The 21,916-nt window shown below is 44.2% G+C and overlaps 1 protein-coding gene across 8 annotated transcripts in view; it reads left to right on the top strand.

The window, feature by feature from the left end:
- Nucleotides 1-21,864, top strand: part of fastkd1 (FAST kinase domains 1) — a 66,695-nt gene extending 44,831 nt beyond the window's left edge. For 6 of the 8 annotated variants that reach the window (XM_038789442.1, XM_038789444.1, XM_038789440.1 and 3 more), the window contains 7 exons: nt 3,396-3,510; nt 5,783-5,911; nt 7,459-7,590; nt 7,869-7,982; nt 8,390-8,534; nt 14,486-14,600; nt 21,449-21,855. In XM_038789442.1, coding sequence (XP_038645370.1) covers nt 3,396-3,510; nt 5,783-5,911; nt 7,459-7,590; nt 7,869-7,982; nt 8,390-8,534; nt 14,486-14,600; nt 21,449-21,541 — 843 coding nt within the window. In that variant the 3' untranslated portion in view covers nt 21,542-21,855. Of the gene's footprint in view, nt 1-3,395; nt 3,511-5,782; nt 5,912-7,458; nt 7,591-7,868; nt 7,983-8,389; nt 8,535-14,485; nt 14,601-21,448 lie in introns of all 8 variants that reach the window. The other 2 variants (XM_038789441.1, XM_038789443.1) reach the window with 2 other exon arrangements.
- Nucleotides 21,865-21,916: the final 52 nt, after the last annotated feature.

Genomic DNA, 21,916 nt, shown 5'->3' with positions numbered 1-21,916 from the left:
AAAAATAGAGCTACATACACTCCTCCATCCCCCCCCCCCCCCCCCCCCCACCCTCAGTCCAAGACAAATCTTCAGTCCCATTTCTCACTTTTGCCCCAATCCTTCTGCCTTCACAAACACTTCCACCGTCTCAAAATAAAAGTCTTTGGAGTTGTAAGTCACCCTCAACTTAGCTGGGTACACAATGCTGAACCGCACCCTGCTGTTAGTGCAGCCTTTACCCGCCTGAAGGCTGCCTGCCTCCTCGCCAACTCCACAGTAAAGTCCTGCTATATACGTATACCAGCTCCAGCACATTGCACCTTCTGCTTTGCCCAACACAAGACGGTTTCAATTCCCGTATGGGCCTCCCAAACAGCCGCCGGAATGTGGTGAATAGGGGCTTTTCACAGTAACTTCATTGAAGCCTACTTGTGACAAGTTATTATTGTTATTATTATTGTTATTATTATTCTCCTTCACGCGGTACCTACGGAAACAAATAATCACTGCTCCTGGCGGATCATTTGCCTTTGGTTTAGGCCTCCACGCCCTATGAGCCCAATCAGTTCGTACCGAGAGGGATCTTCCCCCTCCTCCCAACAGCTCCACCAACATCTTGGCAAAATACTCCGTCTGCCTCGGGCCCTCCACCCCTTCAGGCAGGCCCACTATCCTCAGATTTTGCCACCCTAGATCTGTTTTCCAGATCCTCCACTTTAGCTCGTAGACCCTTGTTGGCCTTCACCACCCTCTGCAGCTCCTCACTCATCGAGGTGAGCTGATCACTGTGTTGCGACAAGGCCTCTTCCACCACCTTCAGTTTCTCACCCTGCTCCTGCACCTCGGCTGATATCTCCGACATCGCCATCTTCACCGGGGCAGTCGCCTCCTCCACCAGCACCTTCAATGCTGCCATCATCTCCTTCCTCATCATCTCCATGTGCTTTGTGAACTGTTTTTCAAGTTCCACAACCATCACCTTGGTCATCTTTTCTGCCGTGAATAGTGCGGCTCCACCCAGCGACTCAACCTCTGCCATCCTTCCACTTGCTGAGCCGATCCGTCACTCAACGGTGAGCCCCCTTCTTCTTGGCAGCTTTCCTTTGGGTTTTGGACATCTTTCTTCCTTATGTCTTCCTGCACTTATTTAACCAAAAATTGCTCCTGGGACTGAGTATTAAATTGTAAAAAATAAAGCCTCGAGCAGGAGCCATTCAATGTGCGACCTCTTCCTACATACCGCCACCGGAAGTCACCAATTGATCTTTTCAGTGCTAAATCCTGAATTGAGACAAAACTTTACCAGAAGTAAAAAGCAGACTTTATATTCATGAGTGGATGAGGGAACATGAGGTTTGTGTACGTATTTTTTGGGGGAAAAGAATGGGTTACGTATTTGCTTTCGCCTTCTGCAAATTATACAAATAAATAATTGAGTGCTAGAATGAACTGTCAGCATTTACCTGCTCTCAACTTGCAGGCGAGGGAGGTTAGCTGTTTTTCACACTTGAAGATTGTTAGATCAATAAATGCTTGACCACAAGCAACCATTGTGGAAGAGTCTATATAACATTATTTAAGATAATTGGATAATTATTTGAAAAGCAAGACTATTAAAAATAATTGAAAAAATTATGAGGGACCTAGGGTAGATAGGAAGAAACTTTTCCTCCTAGTAGAGGGGTCAATAACATCGAGTGACGATCAAGGGGCAGGAGATTTAGAGGGACTGAGGAAAAACTTTTTCACCCAGAGGGCGGTGGGAACCTGGAACTCACTGTCTGAAAGGAGGGTCGAGGCGGGAGCCCTCACACCATAGAATACAAGGCCACATGCTGGAAAATATGATGAAACTAGATGGGTGCTTGATGGCAGTACAGACACGATGGGCACAAAGGCTCTGTGCTCTCAAGCTTTATGACTCTGGGAATGGGCATGGAGGTGGGACTAGAATAAAGTTAACAAGTCAGGACTGAGGACAGTGAGCCAAAATGGCCTGTTCCTATGCTATAGTTCCTCTGATTCTGTAATTCCAAACTTTAATTAATGTGAAGAATTATTCCTGAATCTGTACTAATTCTACAGAAAACTGTGACCAAATAGTTTCTAGGTTTTCATATGAAAAATAGGGTGATGATGTGAATCGGGTAACTAGGGCTGTAAATAGAGCTTTAAACTAAATTGGGGTGGGTGGGGGGGGGGGTGGCAGTTCAGATGTAGGGAAAACTAGAAAACCCAATTTAAAGGAGGAGGTAAGAGTGCAGGTTAGCAATGTGGTGGATTGTTACCAGAAAATAAAACTGAGTGACCGAACCGGTGACTGTCTTTAGGTACTAAGGAATTATAGAACAAAACAAATTTTAAAGCTTTGCATCTAAATTCAAGAAGCATTTATAACAACATTAATGGGCTAACGACGCAAGTAGAAACAAACGGTTATGACTCGGTGAGGATTACTGAAAAGTGGTTACAGCGAGACCAGGTCTGGGAATTGAATATCCAAGGATGTGCAGTATTTCGGAAAGATAGGGTTAAAGAAAAGGAGGTGGTGTAGCCCTGCTGGTGGGGAAAAGGATCAGTGCTGTAATGAGAAATAACCTAAGCACTGGAGATCAAGATGTCACATCAGTCTGGGTAGAAATAACAAAGGAAAGAAGTCCTTGGTGGGAGTGATCTATAGTTCTACAGTGGGGCACAGTATAAACCGTGGAATTTGCTACCCCAGAGTGCGTGGATGCAGGGACAGTGAGTAAATTTAAGGAGGAGTTAGATACATTTTTAATTGGTAATGGGTTGAAGGGTTATGGGGAACGGGCAGGACAGTGGAGTTGAAGCCACGATGGGATCAGCCATGATCACATTGAGGGTGTTAGGCTGGTGAGGCTAAATTGCCTACTCCCGTTCTCAGGTCATGTGTTCTAGGGAAGAGATGCTCTGGCTGATTTCACAATCCAGCTCTTGGCCTGTAACATTGTAGGAAGCAGTTGAGGAATATATCAGCTATCAGCCATGATAAAATGGCAGAGCAGACTCAATGGGCTGAATGGCCTAATTCTGCTCCTATATTTTATGAACTTATGATCTATAACTTGCAACCACTTTCCATAAAATGTCAACTCAAGACAAAATCAGGACAGAAAAGGGGGTAAAATTTACTTCAAAAACTTGATTATCATTTAATCTATACTTTTTTGTTGGATATTTCCTGGACCATGGAATGACATAGCATGTTTGTATTGAGTTATTTAAGAAGGAACTGGATTATTCTTTGAAAAATAATATAAGGAAATGGAGAGGGAAATGGGAAGACAAGGTAATCTTGCTTTGCTGAATTGTTGTAGATTTATGGAACTGTCTATGGAAAATATTTTTGACAAGAACAATATGATGGTGACTTTTTCTAAATAATTTAGATCCATTATACAGCCATTTATGCAGTTCTGCTTCCATTCACTATCCTGAATTATGATCCTCCACAAGCTGAAGAGTTTTTTGAATCATGCATACAGCGTATCAGGCCTTATTTGAGTGAGTATTGTATGGCATTCGCCTTGTCTCTCGCTCATCGATAAGTCAGTCGGATTGAATGAGTTTCAGTAATGTTTATTTCTTCAAGAACACAGTTTGGTACATTCACACGGAATTAATACTTTTTTTCTGTGTCTCTCAATGTCCTTGAGACTCCAACGCGTGGAAGCAAAAAAACTTCAAGATAAAAGTGACTTCAGATTTACAAAAGTAAAAGTCATTTCAACAAAGCCTTTTAAAAGTAATTTTTACCAATGCTTCAAAGATGCTCCGACGGCTATAATTTCTCTGCTAATCAGTTAAGCGGATCACATTCTTGAGGGAATCCTTATCTTAATGACCTGTTGGGCTGCTCACAGATAAATACTTTTCACTGTACCTTGGTACACGGGACAGTAAACAAAATCCAATCTGGGTTTAGCCCCATACTTAGTTTCATTGGTTCTAATTCTCAGCTGAGACCCCCTTGATTTGTTCAGGAAAGTGTCAGTCACTTAACAGGCGATTAGTTAATTAGATATTAATCAATTACTCCAAATTAATTAATTGACTGTCCCACGTTCAAACTCTCTACGTCACGTCTGGTCTCAATTATGAGATTGTTTTATGCTTATCGAATGTACCTTCATATCAGTACTTGTAGTACATTATACACATTTGAGACAGTCCTGGACAGTATTCAAATGATTGTAACTTACTCATATCTCTACAAACCTTCAGTAATTTTCAAGAATAATTTTAGCTAATATTTTAAAGGACCCCCCTCTATAATTGTTTAATCCAACAGTACATCTGGGAATGCAACAAATAATGTCCATAGATACTAAAGTCAATGAGTTTTTTGACTTCTTGTATGCAAACAAAGAATTATTCTTGATACTCAAGTGATTTGAGTACATGATAACATTATATAATTGTGTAAACTTTTGAACTCTCCTTTAATCATGTAAAACTGAACTACAGTGGTAATGTCATAATATTGGATTTTTTAATTACAATAGTTGGTTGACTGCCAAATGTCTGTCTTCTGCTCATTCCTTTCTCAGTCTATTGTTTTAAACACCACCTGTGGAATTGGAGGACTTGTGGTGTCTTGAGCACTCTGCTATATTGCAAATTGGTAGAAAAAATTGTCTGGACTAATTTCTGACAACTATTAGCTTAACCCACTCAGCTAGTTGTCTACTGCATTTGATGGTAGACCTAACTTTGCAGAGGATTGGGAATGCTGGAATAAAGATTTATGAGGACGACAAATCAGTAAACCAAGATAAATTTTTGAATTGCTGTCCTTTTTGAAACATTAAGACTTATTTGTTATATTTTGTATTGGATCTACTTATTAATGTGGTAATGGATCGATCTACTTGTTAATGTGGGAGTATAAGCTGTTTAATAATTTTGTATTCGCAATTAAATTTCCGAATTTACATAATTAACATTTCTAGCTATCTGTTCTAAGATAACAATTACCATAAGCAACTATATTTTCATGTGTAGCTTGAAGTTAATAATTAGAGTAGGGATCCAGATTGGATCTCACTTTCCTGAGTTTGTACGTAATTACTCAATGTGAGGAAGCAATAATGTCTGTCACACCTTCAAGGATGAAGCATTTTGTAGAATTATTCTTGGATAGTGTATGTCTAAGTAGTATTGATAGAAATTTGGAAAATCCACCCTATGCCCAGGAAGGTGAGGAAAACTGAGTTGAAATTTGAATTTTGATGATCTTTAGCTCAGTTGGCTAAACAGCTGGTTCATGATACAGAGCGAGGCCATCAGAGTGGTTCAATTCCCGTACAACTGAAGTCATTTGTGAAGGCCTGCCTTCTCGACCTTGCCCCTTGCTTGAGGTGTGGTGATCCATAGGTTAAATCACCACCGTAATCCCAGTACTAACTCAAAATGTGAATGCAGCCTAGGGTCATCTGGGACAATGACGATTTTTTAACATTATTCTTAACATACAGATAAGTACTGTAGTGCAAAAATACCAATTAGGTTCAAGATTTATAACATTAGTCTTGTTTAAGATTGATGATACTCACAGGAATGCAAAATAATTTATCTATAATATTTTTAAAAGTTTAACATATTTCATATCTTCATTGTACTGATTTAGATTACTCAATGATATAATGGATTTCTTGTTGCCTACATTATGACATTTGATTACATTTCGTTAGTACTTAATTAGGTGTAAAGTGCTTTGGGACACCCAAAGATCTTGAAATGTGCTATATAAATGTAACTTTTTTTCTTTATCTAGATTTATGTGACCCTCATCTTCTGGTGCTATTTGCTTACTCACTAGCTCTTGCAGGCTACTTTCCTGAAGATATAATAAAGACAATCTTTCATGTGGATTTCCTAGCAAAGTTGGACTCGCAACTGGATAGTAAGTTTCTTTTATCATTTAAGTTTTGGGACATATAGATTTTAAAGGTATCTGTATTCATCTATCCTTACACTCTAAATGATATTGGTGTGCAATTTTCTACCCCCCCCCCCCCCCCCCCCCCGACACACACACACACACACACACACACACACACACTCGCTCTACAATATAATTTTAGAAACACCTGCCTTTGAACAAACAGATATTTTGATTAGTTTTATTTTTCAGATGAGATTTAAAGCGTTAATTACCAACTTTCAGTTTCCTGCATTTTGGATGTCTCTCCAGAGTTTTTTCCACGTGTGGTGGGACAAGCCTGAGATTGGATCTGTCATAATTGGGTTGAGGGTAAATTTCTAATGTATCAAACTTTTTTTAAAATTAAAATTTAGAGTACCCAAATTAATTTTAATATATCAATCTTAATTAAATATTTTGAAAAACAAAAGGAATGACCTCTGGGCATAAATTATCACTGCATAATGCAACATTGACCTATAATGAGGCAAATTTAATTCTCACTGTTGGGAATGAAACCTATCTTCTTTAACCAGTCTGGCCTATATGTGACTATGGTCACGCACCAACATAAGTTGACCCTTGGGTTGCACGTAGCGCATTGGTTAGCACTGGGACTACGGCACTGAGGACCCGGGTTCGAATCCCAGCCCTGGGTCACTGTCCGTGTGGTGTTTGCACATTCTCCCCGTGTCTGCATGGATCTCACCCCCACAACCCAAAGATGTGTTGCTTAGGTAGATTGGCCATGCTAAATTGCCCTTTAATTGGAAAAGAAAATTGGCTACTCTAAATTTTTTTTTTAATTAGTTGACTCTTAACTACCCTCTGAATTGGCCAAGCAAACCACCAAGTTGTATCCGAAAGATTACCAGCACCATCACGAGGCAACAATGACCGGGGTAATTAATTTTGGCCTTTTCTGAAAAACATATACCTTGGGAATAGGGAAAGGAATGTCATTCATAACCTGAATTATTCTAGTGTTGTCTTATTATTTTATCCAGCAGCCAAAATCTCTTCTGCTTATCATTTTTTGAACCAGTTGAATTGCTCATTTTGTAAACATCCAGCACTGGGGTACTATTGGGTTTGGCACTCTCAAATGCATTCATCTGCTGCAGTTTGCTTTATTTTAATCTTCAGGCATTGTGTCTTAAAGGTGATTTTAGGATTCATGTAGCTCATGATGTATCTACGGTCAGATCAACTGATTAAGCAATAAACAGCTGATGGTCTCCTTTGGATATTATTGGATAATCTCCATTGTAATGGTACAACAATTTTCCTTGTTGCTCCTGGGTATTGGAGAGAACAGTCCTACAGCTGATGTTATCTGTTAACTTCATCTGAGTCTGCATGTGGCCATTGTGTGAGGATTTTATCGGTCTTGTAGTCAAATAACTTCCCATTCCCAGTGAAGAATGTTCTTTGGCATAAGATGCCAAATGATCATCTTCTGAAGAAGGAAAAATTGGTGGAAAAAGAAAGTGCTCTAATCTATTATAACTTGTTTCTAATGCTAGCATTGCCCAAAGCTCTGAACATGCGGATCCGGTTACGTTTAATGGAGCTGAACAGAGCTGCCTGTTTGGAGTGTCCGGAATTCCAGACCCCTTGGTTTCATGACCGTTATTGCCAGCAGTTGCTAAATAAAGGTTGGTAATTGCTGTAATGAGTGGAACTATATTTTTGAACCTTTTCTTCTTGCTCAGTTTTTATTCCCCTCTTCCTTTAATGCTTGTTCATCTCGATCTGTGCAGTCATGGCAAGAAAAGCTAATAATTATGACCTTTTGGTTAGATTATGTTTTATCTTGTATTTTTAACCTCATCTGGTGTATTGAATTTATACATTATTTATAGATGCATTCAAATATGCCAATTTATAAGTACAACGCATTGTTACTTTGTAATGTAAATAATTTATTTTAAAGGCAATATCTCTGTCAGTCCGCTCCAGCAGCAAATCCAAGAAATACTGGGGCAGTTATTGGGAGGAAGTATCTATGCCAAAGCCTCTGTATTCACCCCATATTATTACTTCATAGGTATGTTTTTTAACCTTTTGCAAAATCCTTTAGTTATGATCATTGTATTCTGCCTTTTGAAGGAAAGGTAATTTAAATGGCTTGTATCAATTAATTTCTGTTCTTGCGAATTCCAGTGATCTCTATTCTCACTGATTTCTGGATTATGTGTGTTCTTGAATTTTGATACGTGAGTTTGTTGGTCAAGTACATTTTATTTTTTATGAGATATTTTAAGTCTAATTATTCTTTCAATGCAGTAACTAAGCAGAGACTTCCTTTTGAGTGTAACATTAATGTCTAAGATTGTAATACTTAATATGACAGCTGAGGCTGACAAGTATTTTCATATTGCAATGCTCCAAGTTGGTGGTGATTTGCCCGCATTAAATATTTTTAGATTGAAATTGCTAAATTATCTCTTGCAGACTTTGAATGTGTCCTTGACAAACACCAAAAACCTCTTCCTTTTGTGGATCAGAGTACAATGCTACTTTCTAAAAAAGAGAAAATGCCTTGGGAACCAGACAACAAATTTATTGGAGAGAAACAGCTACCACCAGGAGCACAAAGGTTTGTGCGCAGTCAGTTTGTGTATTCTCTTAAAAGATATTCCTGAAATATTTATGAAATCTGCTGCCTTGACCTGCACTTTTAATGAGATTGTACTTGCTTAATATTTAAAACTTTTGAATTCTGCATGCTCCTATCTTAACTAATCAAACTAGTACATAGCCAGAATTGTGTGACTTTATGTATGGTTATTTCTGTACAGCCTCTTTCAGCACTATGCTCCAATCTATCTGTTCTCCATGGAATGGCAGTGCTGAATTGTTTTTCTCTTTACTTTAAAATAGAGTTCTTTGTCACAAATATCTTACCAAAATGCTGAGCAAGCTCTTGAGATCGAATGACCTACTCCTCCTAATTCATAAGTTTGTAAGAGGCTTTGTAATGTAAATGATTTGGTTTAATTCAGTCCGCTCCAGCAGCAAATCCAAGAAATACTGGTGCAGTTATTGGAAGTATCTATGCCAAAGCATCTGTATTCACCCCATATTATTATTTCATAGTTATGTTATTTAACCTTTTGCAAAAGTAAAACCTACACCTACCATGTTGACCAACCTTTTGGTCAGCTGTCCTAATGTAACCTTTATTTCGATGGATGTAAATTATTTTATCTGCATACGCTTCTGTGGATTGCCTTGGAATGTTTTACCATGATAATGATGTTATATAGATGCAGGTACAATCCTCTGGCCACCTTAACTTTTCTTCCTTTATCTCATGTAAAACTTTCACATAAAACCTGAATAACAATTTGTCACAATTACATTTTTTTAAATCGAGACAGTCTCATAACAATGCAAGAGAATAGATTATACCACCAGATCTTTGGTGACATCTTGGTGCAGCCTGTGAAGCAGTTGTAGCTTTAGTTAGTATTAAATTTTACTCTATTCTAGAAACTGTTCCATGTTTACACATGTATTTTTTAATCTTTATTTTTTAATTCAAACAAGACCGGTAAATGGCCCATATTATTTGTTTGGTGTGGACATTTGTATCACATCTTACGATCCCAGCTGATGTTACAACTGGATAGACTGATCCCAGAGCGGAACCCCGGCTCGACAGAAAATATCTTTTAGATTTTTGTCTAGCGATGTGGATGAACAGAGTAGCAGGATTGCTGATTGACCTCCAACAAAAAAAACTTTATTAAGCAAGGAAAGATCGACTATAAAATACATCACGTCACCTATATCTTCACAGATGTACACTGATTTGAATGGATAACACAAGTTACAAAATAAATCTTGTACTCCAATGTTCTCAGTAAGTACACAGTCCATGTAAACCAACAGGCCAACTGTGGTCAGACACACCACATACTGAAACTAAGTAGCAGATGCCACCCAATACAACTTTCTCATCAACTCCTGTCTCTTCCCCCCCCCCCCCCCCCCCCCCCCCAAACAATCAGATGCTTATCACACTGTGAACCAGTTGGACTCACTGGAACTCTGACTTCCACAAAACACATATTCTTTTGGATACCTTCACCAAGGATTTCAATCTCTCCTTTCAGTATTCCTCTGCCTTGGTTTGCCACATGCATTCCATTTTCCACACAATTTCTCCAGTACCTAGCCATGCCATCAGAACACTACTGCTTCACACGCTGTACTAGATGTCACCAAACGTCTGGTGGGTATCTGGCTTCTTACCTAGCTGACGTTAAATCAGGTTCTTGCAGCGGTCTCTTTAAATTGGGGCATTTTCTCTACTTTTTAGTTGGATTCTCCTGAATAGGACCTTGCTCTTCTTTGTTCCTTTAATTTAACTTCCTGAGACAGGTTTTTTGGACTTTCCTTTGTTCTTCTGGGAAGTCTGCTTTCTGTGCATCCCTTGAGCTGTGCAGATTCTCCTGGATCTAGTTTACAGCTAACTCAAAAGTTCTTTCTATCCTAGGTCACTAGGCAACCAACTTCTTTTCCTTTTATGCCTTGTTTGCTTTCATGTCGCAAACCCTCATTATCATTCATGCGTTAGAACAACTCAAGTCATTACCCCTTTCAAATACAGAAACAAAAAATTAAACCTGCTATAGCACGCAAATCCTCCATCTGCGATACCCACACCTTCGCCAACAACTTTGCGTCTGTATTCAACTACGAGATTAGACAGTATGCTCGACACTGCTCCAGGTCTTTGTCCTTTAAAAAGGGCGATATAGAGGCCTGCGACAGCATGGGGGGGAGCTCCGCCTCACCATCGACTCATTTACATCCCAACTAGCAGGGGACCCACTAAAACCCGGCTGGGAACCCATCCACCCCCGCTGCATCACTCCTATGCAACCCATCACCTCCCTCGGCTCAATCGGGGCCTCCAATCCCTAAACCTTCACCTCCTTAACCCCTCGGAAACTCCAATCCAACCAAATATTGTCTCATCCCTTCATCCCCACCAGAGGCTCCGAGTTATAAACCTCCAATAGAAGATCTCAAAAACCCCATTCACCCCCTCTGGCTCTGATACCACTGTGCCCCTCTCATCTCACCCTTACGGTCTCTCTCGCCGCCGCCTGGTTCCTCAACTGATGCGCAAGCATCTGCTCTTTCTCTCGATACACATAAACCACCCCTCTGGCTCTACATAGTTGACCCATCACCTTTCCCGTGGACACCAGCCCAAGCTGCATCTGGAGCCTCTGCCTCTTTAATAACTCTTGCTCAGGCCACCGAATATCTCCAGTCCATCCTCAGCCTCTCAGATGGCTCCGCTCTCTCCCTGTGCGCCCAAATCCATATAAATTCCTCCCTTACCCCCACTTCCAGCATCTCCCACAACATGGAGGCAGCAATCTTCCCCATATTATTCAGCTCCACATAATTTTGGATGGCCACCCTCACCCTCTCACAGACTCCCTTGTCTGACAGTAATCCAACATCCGCTGCAGCTGCTGCGCCTCCCCCTGCGCCACCTGCAAATCCACCCAATAGGTGGCAGAAACAACAACCGACGAATACTCCGATCCAACCACACCCGTCAACAATGCCTTGTATAAAACAAATAAATCAATCCGGGAGTACACTCTGTGCACGTGCGAGAAGTACGAAAAGCCTTTTGTCCTCTCTCTCTCTCTCTCTTTCCCCCCCTCCCCCCTCCATAGGGAGGTGGGTGGCTTAGTAGTACTGTAGCTGGACTAGCAATTCTGAGACCAAGGATAGTGCTCTGGGAAATCGGGTTTGAATCCCTCCATGGCAGGTTCTGAAATTTGAATTTGATAAAAAACTGGAATTAAAAGTCTCATGATGACCAGAAAACAATTGTCGGTTGTTGTAAAAATCCATCTGATTCAATAATGTCCTTTGGAGAAGGAAATTTGCCATCCTTACCTGGTCTGTCCCACATGTGACTCCAGAATGGCAGCCACGTGGTTGACTCTTAAATTCCCTCTGAAATGGCCCAGCAAGCCACTTGGTCAAGGGCCATTAGGGATGGACAATAAATGCTGGCCCAGCCGGCGAAGTCGAGATCCCCTGAACAAATTTTTTAAAAATACACTCCGTAAATCCCAACAACTCTCTCGTTATAGCTGAAAACTTCAGGGACTTAGAACAGAACAGTCCAACCTAGAGTCCAAAATCGTATTAAAATCTGCCCCATAATCAGCCAACGTGCATTCAGGTCTGGAGGCTTCCCTCGCACCCACTTAAGAAATTTGTGTCATCCCAATTTGGGACATATATATTTACTAGCACCACAGGCACCCCCCCTAGCCTCCCACTAACCATCACAAACCTAGCCGCCGGATCAGCTACAATACTGACGACCTCGAAGGCTGCTCTCTTGACCCCCCCCCCCCCCCCAATCTTCATATCCAACCCAGAGTGGAACACCTGACCCCACTCAGCCTTTCCTCAACCTCACCTGATCCCCCAGCTTCAGATGCACTTCTTGAAGAAACACCACGTTTGCCTTCAAACTCCTTAAATGTGAGAAAATGCACGACTGTTTTACTGGACCGTTTGAACCCCATACGCTCCACGGAATCGGCTCCCTCCTCACCTCCCACGATCAGCTAGACCTCCTCTTTAGCCAGTTCGCCCAGGTCCACGCCTCACTCGCCCTCGGGCGCACCCCAAGATGTCCACCGCCATGCCCTCTTAGCCAACTGTGCCACATCAACACCACCCACATCAGCACCCCCCCTCACTCCACCCCATAAACAAAAACAAAATCCAACCACCCCATCGCCACCCCCACTTCACTCCTATTGATTAGCCAACCAGCTAGCCTGATGGCCCCCACTCGTGGCCTCCGCCTACCCTCCTTCCCCACACCACCCTTCACCTGCAAATTTCCAAAAACTAGTAAAAACCAAAATAACGCACTCACCAATTCTGCACCCATATTCATTAAATACAACAATCCGCCCGCCATGTAAACACACATTCCCCACTCACCTCCTCCGGTGTGTCATAATAAAACTCTTGATTCTGGTGTGTGATTCACAGATGAGCATCTTTTTTCACCCCTTCTTTGTAGAGGTTTGCCTTGATCAGATTATAACCGTCCACCGCTGGCCAACTCCGCACCCAGGTCCTAGTAGATCCTTCACATGTTTCCGTCCCAGGTGCCCTTTTTCGTTTGCTTCACCCACTTTAATATTTTCTCCTTGTCAAGTAAACAATGCAGCCTCACCACCCTCGGCGGTTTCCCCGCATTTGGCCTCTTCCTCAGTGCCCTGTGAGCTCGATCCACAAACACTCCCTCCCCCACCAACGTCTCCAACGTACTCACCACATACTTTGCAGCCTGCGTTCCATCTAAGCCCTCAGGCTGTCCCACAATCTGGAGATTCTGTCTCCTGGAGTGGTTCTCAAAGTCCTCCACCTTCTCTTTCAACCTCTTATGGCTATCCGCCACGAGCTCCACCTCCAACGAGGCTAGCTGTCCTGATTCCCCATCGACGACTCTGCCTTCTGGAGTCCCACACCATGCACCTCCAGCCTCTGCTCCACTCTCATGATAGCCTCCCTTGATAGCGGTTCCACCACCTTTGCCAGGGCATCTGAGGCCACCTGCCTCTGCTGCTGGAACTTTTCATTCAAAAAGCCCACAAACTGTTCGGTTCACCACTGGGCAGGCAATGACGCCCCAGCACCCTCCTTCATCTTTTCCTGTGTCGCACCTCAAGCAAACGTTTTCCTGTGTCGCACCTCAAGCTGCTGCCTCTTACTTGTTATACTCCTCGTCTGGTAAACCATAAACCGGCCCCACCAATGGAGTACTGCTATTCCTCAGTGCTCATGCACCTCACACCAGCAAACATCCCCTAAATTGGGTAGGAAAGGACCAAATATTTCCACCTCGAGCGGTAGCCACCAAATGTGCGACCACTCACTCCATGGCCGCCACCGTAAGTCCCGTCAGTGTAATTCATAGACCACGCAGGATTATTTAGCAGAATCACATCTAATGTTGGACACTGTTTTTGAGTTTTGCAAGCACTGAGTGTTTGGCTATGGTCTGTACCTTGCTTGTTGTAAACAGGGGCTGGAACATGTTGTTCGATATGATCCAACAGTATTTGGGATGTATGGCTTACATACCTTGATTAACACTGGCACTGAAATTCATATACCACATTATTCATTTTTTGTATGGGCTCAACCTCTATTTGGTTTGATAGCTGCATCCTGTTAGTGATGTATTTTTCTATTTTTACTGCATGGTGGAAGCATGAAACAGCTAGCTTCACATGTTGCTCAAGAGTTAATTTAGTTTGCTTCAGAATACGAATATCAGTAAAACTTTATGGTTTCTGCCAACCATTTTGAATAATATTTCTCGTCAGTTCACAGCAGAATCTCTATCTAGGGTAAATGTATACTAACATGTTGCTTTTTTAAAATCACAGTACAGAAGGCTCATTCTCAAATGACAAAGGTAGCATCTGGCATTACATTATGACTTAAAAATGAACCAAGTTGTTGTCATTCCTACAGGGTTGTTGTCGAATTTCTTGACTCTAAAGCTTTCTGCAAGAATTCTCATCACATTAAGGGAGAAACTGTTATGAAAAAGAGGCACCTGGAGATTTTGGGGTACCATGTAGTACAGGTACATTGCTATTTCTATGAGATAATGTCTTATTATGCGTGCTATCAAAATATGGCAAATATCTTGAGAAAAGCATTTAATATTAGAATTGGCCTTGATTTGTCACCATTTTGCAGCAGTCTGTACATTAATATGACCATGAAATGCAGAAGCCTCCCCCACCCTTTTCAGAATTTTCCACTGGAATGACTGGATTCAAAATATGCATTCTATGTTTTTGGTGAGCTTAGTAAGATTAAATAAAAATATATTATCCAGTGTGTCTTCTATCTGTAACACTAAGAGCTGTCAGCAATGTGATGCATGCTATTGTTAAGGTAATGAAGTAGTCCTTAAATTTTCAAAGACTACATTGCATGGTACACCAATAGCCCCTCTCCCCTTCCCAATGTTCGATGGCATCCAATTCTTGAAAGTGCATGATAAACAATGCCCATGAATTGTAGAATCCTTCCATCCTCCCCCTCAGCCCCCTTCACCTTCTTGAGCATCAAAAATTCTTGCAGGTTCCCCCGCCACGCTGATGCACGAAGGCAGAGAAGCTGATCTCCACTCCATCAGGACCCGCCTTTGGGCAATCAGCAAGGCAAAGACTAAAACATCTGCTCCGTACCCGCTTGCAGCCCTGATGACCGGTCCTATACTCTGAAAATGGCTTCTAGGGGCCCTGGCTCCAAACTCACATGTACTACCCCAAGATGACCTTAAAAACCTTCCTCCAAAACCTCCAGCTTCGGGCAGGACCAAAACATGTGGACATGGTTTACGGGTCTCCTCCCACAGCTCTCACAGACACCCTCCACCCTAGAGTCGGCTTATTCTCGCCCTCGTGAGGTGCGCCCTACGATCTTCAGCTGTATCAGCCCCAACCTCGTGCATGAGGTTGAGGCGTTTGCCCTCACACCACATACCATTCTCCATAACCTCCCCCAACTCTTCCTCTCACTTGGCTTTAATCCTTTCCATGGATACCTTATCCTCCCCAAAGTTCTCCCCTAGATCACCGACATCACCCCCCTTCTCCATTCCTCTGCCGTCAATACCTCTTTTTCAACAATGAGGGATCGTGAAGCTCTGAACCTCCTTCCTGGCAAAGTTCTGGAGTTGCAGGTACCTAAATACTTCTCCCTGCCCTAGTCCATACTTCTCCCTCAACTCCTCAAGCCTCACAAAATGACCTCTCAGGAACAGGTCTTATAATACCCTGATTCTGAAATCTCCCATCCAACTTCCCTGGTTCAAACCTATGGTTCCCCCTAATTGGCATCTCTTTTGACCCCGCCCACAGCTTAAAATGCTGTGTCACTGCCTCCAAATCTTCAGCTTGCCACCACTACCGGACTCCCAGAATATTTACCCGGGGCAATCGGGAGCGACGCTGTTGCCAATGCCCTCAGCCCCGACCCGCTATACAGATCCTCCTCCATTATAACCCCCGCCACCTGCACCTCCAAATACTTAAAGTGGGTTCCCGCCCTGCGGAATGGACCCCCCCCCCCCCCCCCCCCAGCACCGGTCGGGACACCACAAAATATTCACTTTTTCCCAGGTTTAATTTATACCCTGAAAAGAACCCAAACATTCGGAGAAGCTCCAACATACCCCCCATCGACGCACCCGGCTCTGACACATGCAAGAATAAATCATCCCCTTACAGAGACGCCCTGGGCTGGATTCTCCATTATTGGGACTATGTCCCCACACCGGCATCAGTACAGTGGTGTTTCATGCCAGAAAAACTTGCACTAATTCCTAGCCCCACAGCCGACTTCCAGGTCAGCGGCCGCGCCATGCTCCATGGCAGACTCGGACCACTGATCCGGACTCAAAAAAGATACCCCCTGATCGGCCACACACCTGACCCTCAACCCCCGCACAAGCATTCACCGGCCGCCTATTAGGCCCCGCCCTCTGATCGGCCCGCCCCGACCAGGGCGGCCGCGGACTCGCGTGAGAATCCTGACTGGCAGGAGCACATTAGTTCCATGCCCCGGGACTTTGGCCGGTCGGGGGCGGAGGCTGACGGAGTGGGCCTCTGGCATTGGCCCCAGGTAGGTCCCAGGTGGCATGGTTTTCGCCACTTTACAGGGCCCGCAGAATCGGGGAACCGGTGCCGGTCCCGATTCCTTGCGGGAAATGGATTCTCCATCCTTAGCCAGCCTCGATTTCGGCGTCGTGGTGCGGAAAATCATAGATCATAGAACTTGGTGTAGAAGGAGGCCATTTGGCCCATTGAGTCTGCACCGGCCCTTGTAAAGAGTACTCTACCTAAGTCCACACCTCCAGCCTATCGCCACACCTGCACCCTATATCCCTGTAACCCCACTTCACATTTTTTGGACACTTAAGGGCAATTTAGCATGGCCAATCCACCTAACCTGCACATCTTTGGACTGTGGGAGGAAACAGGAGCACCCGGAGGAAACCCATGCACACAGGGAGAACGTGCAGACTCCGCACAGTGACCCAAGCCGGGAATCGAACCTGGGACCCTGGAGTTGCGAACCAACAGTGCTAACCACCGCTACCGTGCTCCCCCAGCCCCCTATTTTTCTCTTCCCTGCACGATTCTCTTCCACACCCCCAAACTCCTGAACGTGATGGCCAAAGGCTCAATCGCTAGCGCAAGTAAGCGAGGGGACATAGGACACTCCTGACTGGTCCCCCAGTGCAGTCCAAAGTACCCCGAACTCCTATTGTTTGTGCGGACGCTCGCCCTCGGTTCCTTATATAACCGTACCCACTCCACAAATCTCGGCCTGATTCCAGACCTCTCCAGCACCGCTCTACCCAATCATATGCCTTTTCTGCGTCCAACGCAAACACCACCTCCTGTCTCGTTTCCCTCAGCCGGCGTCATAACTACATTTAGCACCCTCAAGAATAGCTTCCTCTCTTTCATGAACCCAGTCTGCTCCTCCTCTACCACCTTTGGGAGGCACCCCTCCAACCTATCCACCAGAATCTTTACCAATGACTTTGCATCCACATTCGGTAGCGATATAAGCCTGTACACCCACACTCTGTTGGGTCCTTATCTTTCTTCAACAAGGAAATTGAGGCCTGCCCCAAAGTCTGTGGCAGTACCCTCTTCACTATAGCCTCCTCAAACATCCCCACCATCAGCGGTGCCAACTGGTCCTTAAATTTCTTATAACACTCAACTGGGATCCTATCTGGTCCTGCCACCTCCCCTGACTGCATCCTCCCAATTGCCTCCTTTTATCTCCTGTTCCCCCAACCTTGGGTAGTCCAGACCATCCAGGAATTCTCGCAACCTCCCTGTCCTCCCCCGGTGGCTCCGACCTATACGAATTTTCATAGAACTCCTCAAACACCCTGTTAATCTGGTCCGGGGCCACCACCAATTTCCCTGTCCTATACCCACACCTGGACAATTTCCCTTGCCGTCACCTCCTTCCGAAGTTGGCCTGCCAGCATGCGCCCTACCTTCTCTGGTCTGTGTGGAGTCTGCACGTCCTCCCCGTGTGTGCGTGGGTTTCCTCCGGGTGCTCCGGTTTCCTCCCACAGTCCAAAGATGTGCGGGTTAGGTGGATTGGCCATGCTAAATTGCCCGTAGTGTAAGGTTAATGGGGGGATTGTTGGGTTATGGGTATACGGGTTACGTGGGTTTAAGTAGGGTGATCATTGTTCGGCACAACATCGAGGGCCGAAGGGCCTGTTCTGTGCTGTACTGTTCTATGTTCTCCCCTTACTCATCCACTGCCCCCCCCCTCACGCACTTCAATTGGTGCATTGCCTTCCCCATCGACAACCGATTAAAACTAGCCTGTAGCTCCCTCCTTCCATCTAAAAGTGCTGAATCTGCATCCCCATGTACCTCCTGTCCACTTCCAACATCTTATCTATCAATCTGCCGCTCCACCCTTTCATCTTTATCCACCTTAGCCTTAAACAATATCACCTCTCCCCTCACCTCCGCCTTCAGAGCCTCCCATACCTTCCCGATGCAGTTAAAACTCATGTACTCCACAACTACACTCCCGATTATTTCATAGAAACTTTAGTCCCCCAGGAACCCCACGTCCAATCTCCACCCCGGCCTCTGTACTGTCCCCTTCTCCAAGACCATGTCCACCAAATGTGGCGCATGATCCAAAATTGCTATCGCTGAGTACTCTGAAACCCTAACCCCAGCCAACAGCGTCGTCCCTATTACAATAAAAAAATCTATCCTTGAATAAACCTTGTGGACCAAGGAAAAAAACAAATACTCCCGCTCCCTCAGTTGCAAGAACCTCCACGGGTGCACTCCTCCTATTTCCTCCATAATCCCAGTCAGCCCCTCCTCCCGACTGGGCAAGCGAGCACGGCTGCAACCTGTCCAGCCTTGGCTCCTGCACAAAGTTCCAATCCCCACCCACTGTCGACTTGTGCGAATCCAATTCCGGAATGGCCCCTCGTACCTTCCTCATGAACCCTACATCATCCCAGTTAGGGCCATAGACGTGCCAACACTGCCAACCTCCCCTCCAATGCCCCTGTACGTATCTACCCCCTTGGTGCACCACCACCTCCTCCATCTGGAACCTCACTCTCTTACTGACCAACACCGCTACCCCTCATGCCCTGCAGTCAAACTCTGAATGAAACACTTGGCTTACCCAGTCCTTCCTGAGCCTCACCTGATCTTTCACCCTCAAATGAGTCTCCTGGAACATAGCGACATAGGCCTTTAAGAGGTTTGTCAGAGGATACAGCAGGATATAAACTTGTTGGAGTCTTGGAAGGAGAAATGGCAGATGGAGTTTAATCCGGACAAGTGTGAGGTAATGCACTTTGGAAGGTCCAATGCATGTAGGAATTACACAATAAATGGTAGAACTCTTGCGAGTACTGACAGGCAGAGAGATCTGGGCGTGCATGTCCACCGATCCCTGAAAGTGGCAACGCATGTGGATAAGGTGGTCAAGAAAGCATACGGCATTCATAGATACATAGAAGATAGGAGGAGGCCTTTTGGCCTTTAGAGCCTGCTCTGCCATTTATCACGATCATGGCTGATCATCCAACGGAATAGCCTAATCCTGCTTTTACTCCATAGCCTTTGATCCTATTCTCCCCAAGTGCTATATATGGCTGCCTCTTGAATATATTCAATGTTTTAGGTAACTTTTTAGGTGTGCTAACACCCTCAACCTCTTTACTGGCCCTTCCAAGCCCCGCTACGTTCCACGTAACTACCCTAACTGGGGTTCCTCCCCCCTCCTATCCACCATCATCATTGCTCTGGGCCCTGCCCACTGGACCTGCCCTGCCCCTTCCCATTTAAACCCTCCGCCTCCCAAAATTCCCCCCCCCCCCATCCACTTCCTCTCAAACCCCTCCCTCTGTATCGATTTCCCCCCCCCCCCCCCCCCCCTTCACACCTAGGCCCATCGAAACCTGCTCACCAGGTTCCAATGTCCGCCGCCCCACACCTCCGTTCACTAGCTGACTTGAGCTTGCTAGGATCGTCTCCCTCTCCACCAAATAGGATTGTCCCCCTCCCCACTAACTCCGGCAATATCTTGGCAAAGTATTCACCCCCTCTTGCAGGCCCATGATCATCATATTTTGCCACCTCAATTTATGGTCCAGATCCTCCAATTCGGCTCTCAGCCCTTTGTTGGCCTCGACCACCTTCTGCAACTCCTCCACTCCCTTCATTTTCTCACCCTGCTCCCACAACTCGGCCGATGCCTTTGACACAGCTTCCTTCACCAGGGCAATTGCGTCTTCCACCAACATCTTCAGCGCCATCATCATCTCCTTCCTCATCATCTGTGCTATGCGAACTATTTCTACAGTTCCAAACATATCACCTAGGGCGTCTTTTCTGCTGTAAACAGTGCGCCCCCCCCCCCCCCCCACCCCCCTTGCGACTCAGCATCCGCCATCTTGCCAGCTACCAGGCCCTTTCAGTCGACGGTGCACCCTCACTCCCTAGGGCAGCATGATAGCACCGTGGTTAGCACAGTTGCTTCACAGCTCCAGGGTCCCAGGTTCGATTCCTGTCTTGCGTCACTGTCTGTGCTGAATCTGCACATTCTTCAGTGTCTGCGTGGGTTTCCTCCGGGTGCTCCAGTGTCTTCCCACAGTCCAAAGATGTGCAGGTTAGGTGGATTGACTATGCTAAATTGGTGTCCAAAAACGGTTAAGTAGGGTTATGGGGATAGGGTGGAGATGTGGGCTTGGGTAGGGTGCTGTTTCCAAGGCCTGATGCAGACTCAATGGGCTGAATGGCCTCCTTCTGCACTGTAAATGTATGATTCTTCCTTCTTCACCACGGTTGTTTTTTTGACATCTCCCTCCTTCCTTGTGTCTTCCTGCACTCAATTGTCAAAAGATTGCCCCTGGGACTGGGCATTAAACTCCATAAAAACAAGACTCGAGCAGAAGCCACCCAATGTGCGACTTCCTCCTGCATGGCCAGAAGTCCAGCCACTTATGTTCTATGAAATTTGAAATTTTCTTTTGCCACGATAGAGCTGTAACACTTCTCATCGAGAGCTTTAATTTAATTTCCATTTACTAAATTGCTGAATTAAATAAATGCTTCTGATAGAGGATTCAAGTAATATTATTGCTTCCCCAATTATCACTGTAGAATGCTTTGTCCGTACGTTCATTGTTTTGTTCTTTAAAAAAAATCTGAAACATGGCTTCGCTAATAAATGATAAAAATAAAATTAGCCTCAATACTTTGCAATGCAAAAGTATATTTTCATTTCATTTTTTAATAGTATAATTCCAGTTTTGTAGCATTATTTCTTGCAATGCAATTTGGCAATAAAATATATATTGTAGTTGTAAAAATGTTGCCTTCTTTAAAATTATCTTTACAGATCCCTCATTTTGAATGGAATTCCATGGAATTGTCAACGAAGGATGCATGGGTAGAATATCTTAAACAAAAGATATTTGCAGAAGAATCTTGAAATCGTGAACCACATTTTAACAGAACTGATTATGAAATGATGCATTGTGGAAATGTATTGACTATTTTAATAAAGCCGTTTTATTCTTGTACTATTAATTTTTACAAATTCCTAAATCCCAAATCTTAATTCAGTTGTTGAAAACATGAAAATTCTATATCAGTATTTCAAAGTCAGAGAAGGAGAGATGATATTTAAGGAATGTATCCTATATTAGTAAGAAGCTCCAGGATTGGAGGTTGGCCATATTGAATATGCAATATCTTGGATGAAACTTTTCTGTACAGTGTTGGAAAATAAAGTATATGGACATATGTACTGTAGGATAATTTATTTGATTTTCTAAAAGAGGTATTGACCTTAATCAAGGGAATT

This window comes from Scyliorhinus canicula, chromosome 2 (assembly GCF_902713615.1).
Source record: "Scyliorhinus canicula chromosome 2, sScyCan1.1, whole genome shotgun sequence".
Lineage (NCBI taxonomy): Eukaryota > Metazoa > Chordata > Chondrichthyes > Carcharhiniformes > Scyliorhinidae > Scyliorhinus > Scyliorhinus canicula.
Note: the sequence above shows the minus strand (reverse complement) of the source record. Positions and strands in the feature narration are given on the sequence as shown.